This window comes from Danio aesculapii, chromosome 5 (assembly GCF_903798145.1).
Source record: "Danio aesculapii chromosome 5, fDanAes4.1, whole genome shotgun sequence".
NCBI classification, from domain to species: Eukaryota; Metazoa; Chordata; class Actinopteri; order Cypriniformes; family Danionidae; genus Danio; species Danio aesculapii.
This window is the reverse complement of record NC_079439.1, coordinates 25,264,229-25,279,889: the sequence shown is the minus strand read 5'-3', so window position 1 is coordinate 25,279,889 and position 15,661 is coordinate 25,264,229. Positions and strand designations below refer to the sequence as shown.

General features: G+C 34.9%; 1 protein-coding gene across 3 annotated transcripts in view; it reads left to right on the top strand.

Annotated features, from left to right (window-relative positions):
• The window catches only part of map7d2a (MAP7 domain containing 2a), a 38,575-nt gene extending 24,523 nt beyond the window's left edge, over positions 1-14,052 (top strand). For all 3 annotated transcript variants that reach the window (XM_056457697.1, XM_056457698.1, XM_056457699.1), the window contains 8 exons: positions 808-958; positions 2,004-2,175; positions 3,299-3,403; positions 3,731-3,781; positions 4,050-4,104; positions 6,609-7,443; positions 10,629-10,888; positions 12,844-14,052. In XM_056457697.1, coding sequence (XP_056313672.1) covers positions 808-958; positions 2,004-2,175; positions 3,299-3,403; positions 3,731-3,781; positions 4,050-4,104; positions 6,609-7,443; positions 10,629-10,887 — 1,628 coding nt within the window. In that variant the 3' untranslated portion in view covers position 10,888; positions 12,844-14,052. The remainder of the gene's footprint in view (positions 1-807; positions 959-2,003; positions 2,176-3,298; positions 3,404-3,730; positions 3,782-4,049; positions 4,105-6,608; positions 7,444-10,628; positions 10,889-12,843) is intronic.
• The last annotated feature ends 1,609 nt before the right edge of the window (positions 14,053-15,661 follow it).

Here is a 15,661-nt window from a genome sequence, read left to right as displayed (position 1 = left end):
CATCCCCCGTATTACTCTAGCACTAAATTCTCTGAAAACAAAAAGTTCCTTTGTATAATTACCTGTTCTTGTTGAATCACTGAATTCCTCCTCAATTTTAAGTCGCTTTGGGTAAAAGCGTCTGCTAAGGGACTAAATGTAAATGTAGTTTAATCAAATGAGATGAAATATTGTAACTTTAATTTGTGAACTTTGTAATTTGTTAAAACATAATTATTCATTACTACATAATTAAAAACTCATTTCGCTGACTGGCCTTCTCCTCTGCCAACAAGACATACTGCTGGAGATCAGATGAAACAACCACAAAGTCGATCATCGACCTCCAACCTAGGGTGTCCTTGTGCCATGTGCACTGATGGACACGCTTAGGCTCGAAACAGGGATAATAATTACGAATGAAATATTTTATCAAATACATATTGGGTTCGTTCACCCTTAAATGAAAATTCTTTCATTATTTACTCACCCTCGTCATTGTAAACCCATGGGAAATTTATTTTCAGTGCACAAATGGAGATTTTCTGAGATGTCTGAGAAATTTCTGTAGCTCTATTAAAAGTTTAGTAAGGCAAAAGTCCTACACTTCAAAACTAAGATCCAAAAATAAATACATATAAATCAAGAAATTTGTCTGCATAAGAGACAGTTTGGCTCTTGAGATCCCTTAAAGGGATCTTGTTTTGTGTTCCCTGAGCTTTCTAAATTTGAATTGTACTAATGACTCATTTGAACAGAAATGACATTTATAGTTCATATTTACACTGTGCTCGAATTGTGAAAATGACTCTGCTTATCTTATTTCAGACGCTTCACCTGTAAACTCCGCTGGCAAAGTGATTGCAGGAACGACAGATGCTGAGGAGGCGTCTCGTCTGCTAGCAGAACGCAGACGTCTGGCCAGAATGCTAAAGGAACAGCAGGAGAAACAGCGCAGAGATCTGGAGGAGCAGGAGAAGTGCGTGTCTGTGTGACTTACACTGCATTTCCCTCAACTACTGTACATGGTGTTCAGTGCTTGATGAATGTGACTTTTAATAAGATGAATGTGATTTTTAATAAGCATTGCATAACAAAGATATTTTTTTGTTTATTTCAGATTTATTTCTGATCAGTGTTGGGGGTAACGCATTACATGTAACGCGAGTTACGTCATATTAATACTTTTCTAAGTAAAAGTTAAAGTAATGGATTACTTAAAAAAAAGTTATAATATTTGAGTTACTTTTTTGAAAATGTAAAAGGAGTTACTTTTTAGTTTAATTAATTATCTTTTAAAAAATAACTTGCTGTATTAAAACTAAAGTAGTCACAATGAATGCCATAGTCAATGAGAGAATGTGCTCAGTATTTTGAACACATTGAAGAAAAGCAAAGGAGATTATAGTCTCAATGGACAGTGATTTTACTCAAGACAAATAGTACAAAAGTAGTAAACATTGCTTTAAACTTTCAATAATCTGTATATACGCATGTAGAGCTCTGGGGTCAGGAAGTTGTCAGATAACATTATCCTAAAATATTATTTTTTAATGTGTTTTTCGAAGGTAAATGTAGTTGTAGGTTATACAGTGCATTGCTAATTGCAGAACTCCTCTATTAAAAAAGAAAGCAAATAAACAATCAAGCCTCAGACCGGTAATAAAAAGTTACGCAAAAGTAACTCAAAAGTAAAATAACACATTATGTAATATTTAAAGTAACTAAGTAATGCAACTAGTTACTTTCTTGGGGAGTAACTCAATATTTTAATGCATTACTTTCAAAAGTAACTTTCCCCAACACTGTTTATTAAACACCTGAAAAGTTACAGGATATCAAAAGAGCTGTACAGTTTTACTGTTACCTGAAAGTTTTGTTATCAAAAGAGAAATTCAATATACATAGTATTCAAACCTCAGAGCAGAGTGAGGTTTGAATATTGCTTGAATACAGTACAGAACTGACGTTTTGCTGGTTGTGGATAAAAGGCGATGGAGTGACTGTTGGTGTGTCTTTTTCAGACTAAAGAGTGAGCAGCTGAAAAAGAGGCAGCTGGAGGAGAGAGCTCGACAGGAAGAGAAAATTCGTCAAGCAGAGCAGGAGAAATGCAGACTGGAGCAGCAGCAGAAGAAGAGAGAGCAGGAGGAGAAAAAACTGAAAGAGAAGGAGCTCCAAGCCCACATGGAGAAAGAGGTCAGAAGATAATGAGTTAGAACAGCTTGTGTCTTTTTGGCATTAAAACAATACTGTTGGTATTTACTAAACATGCATTAAGAAGAATAATGCTGGAAAGGCGTGGACATGGTTATTTTTGAGCATGATCTTACTGAATTTGCATTTGTAGGAGGATTTACTACTATTATGGGTATTTACGCTATTATTTAATGCCTAAAAAGTATTTTTATTATCACTTTAACTGCCTGCTTCACCAAATGGTTGACCACATGTTGACTGTTTTAAATAATGACTGTTAAAGGCATTTAAAGAATGGTTTACAATACCACAGCATTGTTGGCTTACAAAAAATCTAACAAACACAATCCTGTTGCATTTCTACACTTAATTTTGGTTTTATTGTAAAACAAAACAAAATAAAACAAAACAAGAAAACATGTTAAATGAGAATCTGAAATATTTCATGGCATACTTCAATAAAAATAGATGAATGTTTTATTTAGAATATTTTTTTTTAAATAAATCGGTCTTCCACTTCATATTTTCTGATTTTTCATAGTATATGTATTAATTCCTTAACTTTTACCATAAACCACCATGTCAACCATTTGGTAGAGGCTGATATTTTAGAAATTATGGGATATATAGAAAAAAAAATGCATTGAGTGTGTTAACTGGCGACATTAGGAGTTAGGACATTAGGCAGTTAGAGGGATATTGCACTTAAAATGGCTACAATTGTTGTTGCTGGAGGAGACACTACAGAGAACAGAGAAAGTGCGGTATAAAGTAGAAGATTTTATTGATACGCAAGAGGAACACATCGAACATATTTGTTTGCCAAGCCATTTTATTTATAATTTGCTTAAGGAATTGAAAGACGACTTGGAACACACAATATGGTGAGTCGTGTAATACTAGCACAATCTTAGTTCCCTCAGACAGCATGTCATCTGTTCATCTATCTATCTATCTATCTATCTATCTATCTATCTATCTATCTATCTATCTATCTATCTATCTATCTATCTATCTATCTATCTATCTATCTATCTATCTATCTATCTATCTATCTATCTACTGTCTGTCTGTCTGTCTGTCTATTTATCAACTCTCCATCACTTGTGTTTGTGTATAACAGAAAGAGGAGGCTGAGAGTCGTGCTCAGAAAAATGCTGAGCGTGAGCGGCAGGAGAGAGAGCTTTTCAAGCAGCAGGAGGAACAGGAGAGACAACAACGAAAAAAGGTTCGGCCAGCAACAATACACTGCAATCAACATTGCAAAGATCAGCCAAAATGTATATTACCCAGCAGGAGAACAGAAGCAGGGAATGTACACAAACTGTAAACATCATCCTTTACTGACTATAAGTTGTACATTTTACATATTGATGAAGTGGGAATAAAATATATTTAATGTCTGGGTTTTCACACAAAAATACAGAAAGATGTGAAGTCATTACCTCTTTATATTTAAGTTACTCCATCCAGCTTTTCTTGTAGTTTGCAATAGAACTGACTCAACAAATCAGCAAATACTGTAACTGAACTGTGCTTAAATTGTTCTCCACAGAGAATTGAGGAAATAATGAAGAGAACCAGGAAGAGTGACAGCGAGATGAAGGTATCAATGCGCAATAATTCACTCATCATTCTTTACTACATGACTGCTTAGTATCTCCACTCAGAACATGTTCAGTAGTAACATATGATTTCACTCATCACAGGAAACTAATAGGATCAATTAGGTAAAATGTAGTACAACTGGGACAAATACCTGCGTGGATTACCATCCATGTGAATGTGATGTGAATAGCCCTAGAGTAGAGAAAGTAGAGCGGAAATGATTGCTCTGAAAGTTAAAGTAACAGAATGACCTGATATTCACGCAGAGAGATGGAAGCCCAGAGGCCCTTTCTCCTGTCTCGTACCCTGGCTCTCCTCCAGGTAGGACTCAACCCCACTCTCTCTAAAATGCCAAGCTATTTTTAAAGCCAAGAAAATAACTATAGAAGTGACAGTTATGCATGCAGGGTTCCCTGTTTTGTGAATGCTGCTGAACTTACTGCCGTAGTATTCAGTTTCTCCCCCTAGAGGCATATGTGTATATAATATGTCAGCAGAACTGCTGGTACTTTTCCACAGTTGCAGTATCTTCTTCAGTGTCAGGAGAGGGCAGCAGGGGATCATATTCTCTGTCATAGGTTGTGTTCAAGGTGATCTATTCAAAGACTGCACTGACTATATTTAGTCTGCTCTGATTTACATCGCAGTCCTTCCAGTTGTTTTATACTTTATCAGATGCATTAGTACAAAGGCCGTGCGACACATGAAACAGAACATGAACCACTATAATGAAGACATTCATGTGTTTATTGGATCAAAAATGCAGTAAACACATAAGTATATTGTGAATTTAAAATAACACTTTATGTGTGTGCAGGATTTAGTGATTTGGGGGCACTAAGCAATTTCTGTCATGGGGCCCGAAGGTTTTAAAATGCACCTTTTGTACTTTCATTTATTTTTAATTAATTTTTTTTCAATCTTCTTTCTACATTTTGTCTTCATGCAAAATATCAATAACTACATGTAAAGCATCTTGTAAAACTTTTTAAATTATTTGTTTTCTTAAAATGGATTCACAACTAAAACAATTTTAGAAATCTTTACCTAATTTGACTGCTGGACTGCTCCATGATTGAGGGTGTGTTGTGATGCAATAAAAATTACACTTTTTTTTATTTATTTATTATTTTTAGACCCTCATCATACAAAATATGATAGAAAATTGTGTTTTGTGTGTGTGTGTGTATATATGTATACATATACATATACATATATATACATATACATACATATACATACACACACACCATATAAGATGTTATCTTGCTTATTGGTAAAAACCGCCCCTGTGTGTGTAATGTATTCCTTTGTTGCAAAGTTGAAATTTCAGACTCCTTAACCACAGTTTCCTGCTATCAGTACTGATAATAATGCAAGCCATTATAAATAATTTATGAGAGTTCAATTAGCACATTTGAATGATTTATAAAGGATTGTGTGACACTCAAATTGTACATCTGTAAATGATTACTTTACCATTCCAGGAATGAATAGTATTTCAACATGTTTTCAAATATATTTAAACCATAGTCGTATATTGCAATATTACAGTTTTTCCAGCTTTTTTCCAATATATTTTGCAGTACTTTCAGAATGGATGGACTATATCAGAGGTGCTCAAACTCGGTACTGGAGGGCCAGTGTCCTGCAGAGTTTAGCTTCAACTTGCCTTAACAGGCCTACCTGGGAGCTTCTAGTATGACTAGTAAGAGCTTGATTAGCTAGTTCAGGTGTGTTTGATTAGGGTTGGAGCTCAACATTTCTGGACACCAGCCCTCCAGGACTGAGTTTGGGCACTACTTGACTGTATGCTTCTTTTACAGGCCCGTAGCTAGCCTGGTAAAAGGTGTGGTTCCTTTTTCTCAAAAAGTGGACCTTTTTGCAGTTATTTGCCTCATTTTCTGTTTAATTATGAGCCTTAAAAAGTGCAGTTTTTTGTGACATTTTAAGCACTATTTTGTTTAAATAGCTTATTGAATGGTCATCAGAACCAAACTTTCTGAAGTACCAAAACATTTCTTTTAAAAATAAAAAAAAACCTAAAGTATAAAATAAAATACAAATTTATTACATGATTTATCATTAAGAAAAAAAATAGGGTTCGTTAAATTTTTTTAATTAAAAACTGTAGCTTATTTCCATTTGTTAGGCAAATAACAGTCTGGCTAGCACATTCAACTTTCTTCTAGAATTTGGCCATTTGAATAAAAAATAAACAAAAAAATAAACAATAATAATAATGTAGAGCTTAACAATTTTTTTCTAGATTTTTCTCTTGTAAAAAAAGTTCACTTGAAAATTCATGGATAACAACAATAGCCTGATTAGTATTAAAATGAACTTTTAGTGCTTCACACCTTTTCATTAATCATTTTTTGTTTCATAAATAACGTCCAAAGTTTATAATAAAAGTTACGTGTGAAATAATTTCTGTATTTAACAACAATACAGTAGGTCACTAGTGAAAGATGACTGTACTTTCATCAGATTGTATGTTTTCTTGCACAGCTGAATGTTGAACTCATAAAAAATATTTGTTTGCATTGGCCAAAACTGATTAGTTGAAGTCACGACAGCCAACACAGGATTCAGCTTGGTCTTAAAGTCTTCTTCGTTGGATTATTTTCACAATTTATGGGATAAATGAGCTCATGTATGGGACAAATTCTGGACCTTTGTCAGTGAGGGGTGGGTCTTTCGAACCACTCAAACCACCCCTGGCTATGGGCCTGTTTTACTTTGTTCTCTATTGCTGATTGATATCAGACTTAAGATATTATTCTCTATGGTAACAATCTCCAACACCTCTTCTCTTTTTTCAGGCAGTAACCATTTGACCTCAAGTACTGAGCTCAAATCTCCACCTCACCTTCTGCAGACAAACTCCATGAATGGGCAAACCTACAAACAGGAGATTACAGGAAAAAGACCAGAGACTGGGTGTACAAATGAACAAGTAAAGTCACCTTCTCACATACCCATTAAAAAACCCTCCCCAAATGGCCAAATGAACACAAGCCCAACTGCGGCGAAAACAGAAGAGAAAGGAAAGGTAAGTGAGGAAAGCGCCAAGACTATCAGACAAGACACTGAACATTTCAGGACGCAAAGTTTACAACCAAAAGAAGAGGCGAAGGTGCAGATATCACCACCGAAATGCTCACCAATACACACAGTAGCAAATATTAATATTACCATGACCCAAACATCTTCCCAAATGAAAGTCCCTCCAAATATACCACCTCGCAGCTTTCAAGAAAACAATCTGACCAATGGAAAAAGCCAAACCCTCACTCAGGTGGTCAAACAGGAGTCCGGCAACCAAGCAAAAATGTCTTTGACTGTACAAATGAACGGACAAGCCACAAATCAGGGATCCAAGAAGGACATCACTGTGAAGAAACCAGACATCCCTCATGCCAATGGACAGAGCAGCTCAACTGCAACTGTCCCACAAGTGAAGAGTGTCACTCAGGCTGGAGGACATTTGATAACTCAGGCCAAATCAAAGGATGGAGGAAAAGACAGCCCACCTTCTTCACTGACCCCACTGCCAGAGTCAAAGCCCCCTCTGCCTCTCATTCATCTGGACACTGTGGAGGGAAAGAGCGGAGCGGCAGACGACTCTGCAGATGAAGTGCAGTACATGGAGGTTAGGTGAGTTTGACACAGTGACTGTGTCAACATACCCTGTACACTGGACTGCCCTACACTGACCAGGTAGGAATCTGCATCACAGGAAAACAAAAGGTTTAAAGACTAATAGAAAGAATAACATAAACTGATTGTCATTTATGCACATTAATGCTTAATCTGCAGCAACCTAACATCTCCTGGAGTTTAATGCTCTATATAGAATATTATTGAGAATGATTACTGAGACTTGGTTTACAGGCAAAAAAAGGATTAGTTACTCTCAGAAATGAAAATTCTGTTATTAATTACTTACCTTCATGTTTCAGTACCACGTTTCAATACCACAAGACCTTCGTTTATCTTCAGAACACAAATTAAGATATTTTAGATGAAATCCTAGAGCTCTCTGACCCTTCATAGACAGTAAAGGTCCCAAGATGCCATAAATTTAGTCCATTTTGTCAACACATTTTAAAATTTATTTTATTAAATATAATAAAATATAAGATTATAAGATTGAACTGTCACCTGAGCCAAAATTGGGCATGTTTGGAGACACCCCAGAAATAGGAGACAAATATATATCACAGGCAGTATTTTGTGTATGCTTTGTGTATGATATTAGCAAAGAATATAATTCTACACAATTGGTAGTCTGATGACGTGCCTGTTTTTAAAACCTGCATTAGGAGCGATGTGTTGCCCATGGAGGAATTGAGATATGGGTTGTCAAACAAACAAAACATATTTTTCAAAATATGGAATCCAATTAGGCTTTATATTAGTGATGCTGACTTGCAACTCTTTATAGGCTGGACTGGTTTGACATACGTCGAGTTGTGGAGCTTACACACTGCTCTGTAAACTATTTATTTATTATATTTAATCATATTTTCCTTATGCTTTCTTGATGATATTTTATCATGTTGTGTCCGACGTTTGTGTATTGTGAAATGGCCTTTGTACTCTTTCTGTTGTAGTTAACATTAGCTTATTTTCTTATGCTAAAAACAATACAAAAATATATATATAGAAAAAGTGCCAAGATGTTCAGAGTCAGAGACCAAGAACATTCTGTGACTTCAGTGGTTCATCTGTGATCATATGAAGCTCCAAAAACATGTTTGTGTTGCAAAAAAAAATGCAAAAAACGTTCAAATATGACTTAGTTCACTTTTATCTTCTCTCCTGTGTCAGGTCAAGGTATAGTACTCGTTTACTATAGGGAATACAACATATTGCCATTACACTTAAAACAAATTATTTTGCTGCTTGTTTAAATTACTTATTTAAAATAAACAGAAACCACATATTTCTGGAGATTTTTTTGGGGGGGAAACATTATTGTTTTATGTTCAATCTACTTAAATTAGTTACGTTAAATTAATGGATTTCTGTTAGGACAACATGAATGAATTGTGTGGGATTCTGCTTTTTTTACAGTGTAGAGTCAGTGACACAACATCAGTAAACACACCCTGATCTGATGACAGGCAAACTTGCGTAGTTGTTTTTTTTCTGACACACAAAAATGTTCTTGGATCTTCATCTGATTACAGCTAAGCCACTGAAGTCACATGGAATGTTTTGACAATGTTGTTGGTTTCATTTCTGAATGCTTGTTGTCTATGGAGAGCCAGAGAGCTCCTGGATTTCATGTAAAACATCTTCATTTGTGTTTTGAAGATAAATGAAGGTCTAAGGGGATTGGAGCGACATATAATAACAGAATTTACATTTTGGGTGAAATCATCTTTTAAATAAGACAGTATTTTGAAAAAATGATGGAGGATTAATTTATGTATTAAAATATTTGAAAGAGTAAGCAGGCTTTTATTTCTGAATGTTTTTTGTTTTTACTGTATTGGATGAAAATTCTTTCAGGGACAGCCTCCTTTCAAAAAGCTTGCAGACTATATGTACAGTATTAGGGGTGTAATAGTACACATGCTTAAATATAGAACATTATTGTTCAGGCCTTTCGTAGTAGATGAATATTGTTCTTTTAACCCTTTGTGTGTGGATTGTGATTTTCTAAACAAACCAGAAAACAAGATATGATGTCAGAATATGTGAGCGTAAGAAGATTAGAATGCTCATGCATACCTGTTTTTTCACGTCTTAGTCTGAATGTTGTTAAGTACAGGTGTCTGAAACACATCAAGGTGTTTTCTGTGTGTGAGGAAAGATTTTCTGTTGATGTTAGCTTCACACATTTTTAAGTTCTTCACAAGTTCTCAACTGATTAAAAAAATCACATGTACACCATGCCTGCAGTGTGTTTTGCTTCTTGTTGCAGCAGTATTGACAGATTTTGTTAATTAAGACATGGACATCATTTGTTTAGTAAACCACTGTTTATTAATTTTTCTTTTCCCAAAAGTTTGTTTTTATTGTACTAGAAAACATGCCCAACCATGATGTTTTTGTGTACTGTTACATCCCTAGTATGTATGATTTTATTTGATCTCCCACTAAAAGTGTCATCTGTAAGGACATCTGTTAAAAGAATAAATAAAAATTGCTCATTTACTGTACCCAACAAAGCTTTCCTGTCTCTCTCAGAGTAATATAAGATTGAAAATAGCATTTATTACTGTAACATTAATATAGCACATTGCACAAAAATGAGGTATAGTAAAAAGCAGGTTATAGATATGACTGTATTGTAAAAAAACAATAATTTACAGTATTACCACATCGGCCATCGACATTGTATTACAAGGTGCAAAGCAACAGAATGTAAATCATTCCTGTTTTTGAGTATATAAATGCCATATTCAGTGGATTTTGTGAAAGCATATTAGCATTTTAAAAACATTCTGTCTGTGAAAATATTATTTATGACCTGTAAAAACACTCAAAATTAAAGGTACAAAATCTGTCACTGTGTGGAACCTTTTTCAAAAGATACATTTTATGTTCCTTAAAGCTACATATTAATACCTAAAAAGTACCGATGTGTACCTCATAGTACATCAAGGGTACAAAACTGAACCTTAAAAGGTACAAAAGTAATCCCTAAAGGTACTGATGTCCACCTGTATGGTACAAAAATGTACCTTTATTTCTGAGTGTGAAGATGATGCATTTGATATATTGTTGATTATTCCTAGACATTGAGCCATTAACACTTTTGGTGGTCCCAACCAAAGCACATTAAATTTACTGGGAACATTGTGCTCTTTGATTTTGTGTATTCTCAGCCCCGTCTCGAAGGAGGAGTTGATCTCTATCCCAGAATTCTCCCCGGTGAACTCACCCCAGCAGAATGGCACGAGTAACATGCGCGCTCTTGAGGACCTGCTGGATCTGACGGGGCAAGTAGCTTATCCTAGACTCTCTTCTGCAGCCAGCCTGGGCGACTGCAACAAAAACCTCATAGAAGGGATCTGTAGCCCTGGATCTGACTCTAAACTCCTCTCCTCCCATTCTCCAGCCGCTGAGAAACGCCATGTACAATAAGGTACAAGACTCTTCGACTGCTGAAAGGAAATTGTGTATTTGGGATGCTGGACAAAAAAAAAACAGTCATAAGGCTACATTTTGAATGCATTTATACATCAGGATTAGACTGAGGAACAACTATTTGAATATCTGGAATCTGGAGGGTTAAACAATTTTAATATTGAGGAAAAAAAGCTGTAGGGGTGACATGGTGGTGAAGTGGGTAGCACTGTCGCTTCACAGCAAGAAGGTCTCCAGTTTGAGTCCCAGCTGGGTCAGTTGCCATTACTGTGTGGAGTTTGCATGTCCCCCCCCCCCCCCCCCCCCGTGTTGCCGTGGGTTTCCTCTCCGTGCTCTGGTTTCCCCCACAGTCCAAAGACATGGGGCACAGGTGAATTAAATAAACTAAATTGTTCGTAGTGTATGTGTGAGAATGAGAGTGTATGGGTGTTTCCCAGTGCTGGGTTGCAGCTGGAAGGGCATCCGCTGCGTAATAAATATGCTGGATAAGTTGGCGGTTCATTCCGCTGTGGCGACTCCTGTTTAATAAAGGGAGTAAGCCGAAAAGAAAATAAATGAATGAATGAAAAAAGCTCTTAATTGAAGAAAAACCTCCTAAAGCTCTGTTTAAATTTAGCTCTTGGCAATGCACATTACTAAAAATATGTTTTGATATATTTAAAAAGGGAAATTCACAAAATGTCTAAATTATCTTTGATCTTTACTGTCTAACATGATCTTTACTTCCATTCTAATGAAATTTTGCATAAAAGAAAAAGTATTGTGGTGTGTGTATTGTTGGATAATCCTGCAAATATAACAGTGTAAAAGACTGGTTTTGTGGTCCAGGGTCACATTTGTGCCTGAAAGTAAATTTAGAGCATTTTGTCCTTAATGTTAATAAATGTAAAATTTAATGTTCATTTTTAAAGGTTTTAGGCAAAAAAAGCTAAAGGTTTTTGTATTTTAAGATTTTGAATAAACGCAATATTACTGTAAACTATTACAATTTACAGTGGTTTCTAACAATTGAAATCTTTTCTAACTGTATGTGTTTTAAAATTACATTAATTCTTTCCTCCTGTCTTTAATAAATGTTAAGTTTGTAAAAAGTTTTTACAAAGCTAAAGTTTTTTGTATTTTAAGATTTTAAATGAATGCAATAAAACTGTTACAATTTACAATGCTTTCTAACAATTAAAAGCTTAATTGAATATATTTAAAAATTACATTTATTCATTTCCTCAGTCTTCAGTGTCACACGGTCCTTCAGAATTAATTCTAATAGGTTAATTTGGTGCTAATAAATATTTTATATTATCAATGTTATAATCAGTTGTGTTTTTCAATATGTTTGTATAACCATGACCAATTATATGAATAGAACATTTAAAATAACAGCATTTATTTGTCATTGTAAACATCTTGAATGTCATATTTGATCAAATGAATGCATTCTTGATTAATAAAAGGATCTATTCATCATTCATTTGAGAGATTATACACTCAAAACATTATTTTTGCTGGTTGTTCAAACTACTTATGTAAAATTAGCTGAAACAACACAATTCTTGTTTTTTTTGGGGGGACAACTTAATTGTTTTATGCTCAATTCACCTAAATTTGTTACCTTATACTATTTGTGTTGGGAGTTCAAAGATAAAAGACTATTTGTGTTGTGTTCAAAGATAATTCCTTGGATTTACTAAATTTGTTTAAGTTACGTGGTTGTACACAAATTATTTGGGCTGAATTTAAACAAACAAATTAGGTTAAACATTACTAAATTTAATGTGTTTGTTTAAATTTCACACATATGAATTGTTTGAAACAATTTTGCAGACATAATATTTTTCTGTGTAGTAGACCTCTCACTGCTCTCACTACATAAACTATTGACCGAGCTGTTTTAAATAGACATGTTTACATTTTCATGTCTTTGTCATAAAGGTTTTGTTTCTGTTCATTCAACAGGTAATATGACAGACTACATTGGTGTCTCTGAGTGCAGCGGGCTAATTGCTGATCTGTATCAACTGAAAAAAGTGAAAACAAAGATGCCAGAGAAGGAGAGAAATACTGCTGGGCAGGAGTGTGAGATTTGTCAAGTTTCAGTGTTGTCCTCATTAAAAATGATGTCCTTCTGCCTTTAATCTCTACAGCACAAAAACCAAGTGTATCGCAGTCCTGGGTCAGTATTATGGACAGAATTGAACTCATGTGTGAAGTTTTCAAGTGTGTATTGTGTGTGTGTGTGTGTGTGTGTGTGTGTGTGTGTATGTTTATATACAGCCATGGATAGCCAGAATTGCTGGCAAGAGGGTTTGGACATAACACTTTGAAGGCATCTGAAGTCATGACGTCTTCATCACTGGATAAAGGTGCAACATTGACTGGTTACTCTTAAATAATTTTAGGAAGCAAAATTGTATGATGTAATAAATAGTGTAATACGATATCTTCTTTGTAGTTAGAAACACATAAAAAGGTGTCTTTGCCAGTCGACTTATTCTCTCATCGATAACAGTATTATTATAAACTGTTTTGTTGAGTAATTGCTGTGTATCTTAAGCTCAAGTAACATCTCCTGCATTGCATTGAACCCCCGTTTGCTAAGTGCTTGCACCACAGGACATTAGGGAAAGATGACCACCGGTAAATACAGCATGTATATTATTAAAAAAAATTGAAAAGCCCTGGATTACCAGTAATTAAGTGTCAAATTTATCTTCCGGTGTCTTCACTGTGCTTAACAATGTAGATTCAGTTCTTTCTGACAAATGTAAATCAATTATATTAGAGGTCTGACTTTATTCCTTGACATTCAAAGAAAGTTTTATGGCCCAAACCAAAAAGCCATCTGTGTGCTTTTGCTTACCTGAACACTTCAGTGGACTGTGTTGCAGGTGTAAATGTCTGAAGAGGGTGGGTATGAGAGTTGATGAAAATGTCGTTAAATTGTTCTGTATAGAGTGGATGCACAAAACAGCTTACTTGAAAATAACTGTATCATTTAGCCTGCAGGGAACTTCTACATTTCTCCAAGTGTCTCCGCTTCTATCTCTGAGTACAGTATAGCAGTGATTTCAAGTTGTGATTGCTGTAGATGATGTGCATGGTGGCATGAGCATCAAGCCATAAATATATGCCTAGAAATAAACCAATAAACTGTCTTTACCAGCTCATGTGCGTCCTGCGCTTTGATGGAATAATTGGAAATCTATATGGAGTGAAACTTAGCAAAGTTAAACATGTAGAATTAATTAATTAGTTAAAATAAAATGAAACAGTCATAGACATGATTCAAGAAGGGTAATGGTGCTACAAATATTCACAAGTTTTTTTGTGTGTGAAAGAAATGTAAAAAAAAAACTCTTTGGAAAAGTGTGATAGATGATATATGTACATATATATATACAATTGAAGTAAGAATTATTAGACCCCCTGTTTATTTTTCCCCCAATTTCTGTTTAACGGACAGATTTTTTTTCAACACATTTCTAAACATAATAGTTTTAATAACTCTAATAACTGAATTATTTTATCTTTGCCTTGATGACAGTAAATAATATTTGACTAGATATTTTTCAAGACACTTCTGTACAGCTTAACGTGACATTAAAAGGCTTAACTAGGTTAATTAGGTTAACTAGGCAGGTTGGGGTAATTAGGCAAGTTATTGTATAATGATGGTTTGTTCTGTAGACTATCGAAAAAATATATTGCTTAAAGGGGCTAATAATTTTGACCTTAAAATGGTTCATAAAAATTTAAAAGCTGCTTTTATTCTAGCCGAACTAAAATAAATAAGACTTTCTCCAGAAGAAAAAAATTATACTGTGAAAATTTCCCTGCTCTGTTAAACATCATTTGGGAAATATTTAAAAAAAGAAGAAAAAAATTCAAAGGGGGGAATAATAATTCTGACTTCAACTGTGTGTGTGTGTGTATGTATATATATATATATATATATATATATATATATATATATATATATATATATATATATATATATATATATATATATATATATATATATATATATATATATATATATATATACACACACTCACCAGCCACTTTTTTAGGTACGCCTGTCCAACTGCCCGTTAGCGCAAATTTCTAATCAGCCAATGCAGAAGGTATGCAGAAGAGCATCTCTGAACGCACAACACGTAAAACCTTGAGGCGGATGGGCTACAGCAGCAGAAGACCACACCGGGTGCCACTCCTGTCAGCTAAGAACAGGAAACTGAGGCTACAATTCACACAAGCTTACCAAAATTGGACAATAGAAGACTGGAAAAACATTGCCTGGTCTGATAAGTCTTGATTTCTACTGCGACATTCAGATAATAGGGTCAGAATTTAATCATTAATGGTGTAATGTTGTGGGGGATATTTTCTTGGCACACTTTGTGGCCATTAGTACCAATTAAGCATCGTGTCAATGCAACAGCCTACCTGAGTATTGTTGCTGACCATGTCCATCCCTTTATGACCACAGTGTACCCATCTTCTATGGCGACTTTCAGCAGGATAATGTGGCATACAGCATGAATCATCTCAGACTGGTGTCTTGAACATGACAATGAGTTCACTGTACTCAAATGGCATCCACAGTCACCAGATATCAATCAAATAGAACACCTTTGGGATGTGTTGGAATGGAAGATTTGCATCATGAACCTGACAAATCTGCTGCAACTGTGTGATGCTTTCATGTCAAAATGGAAGAAAATCTCTAAGGAATATCTCCAGTACCTTGTTGAATCTATGCCATAAAGGATTA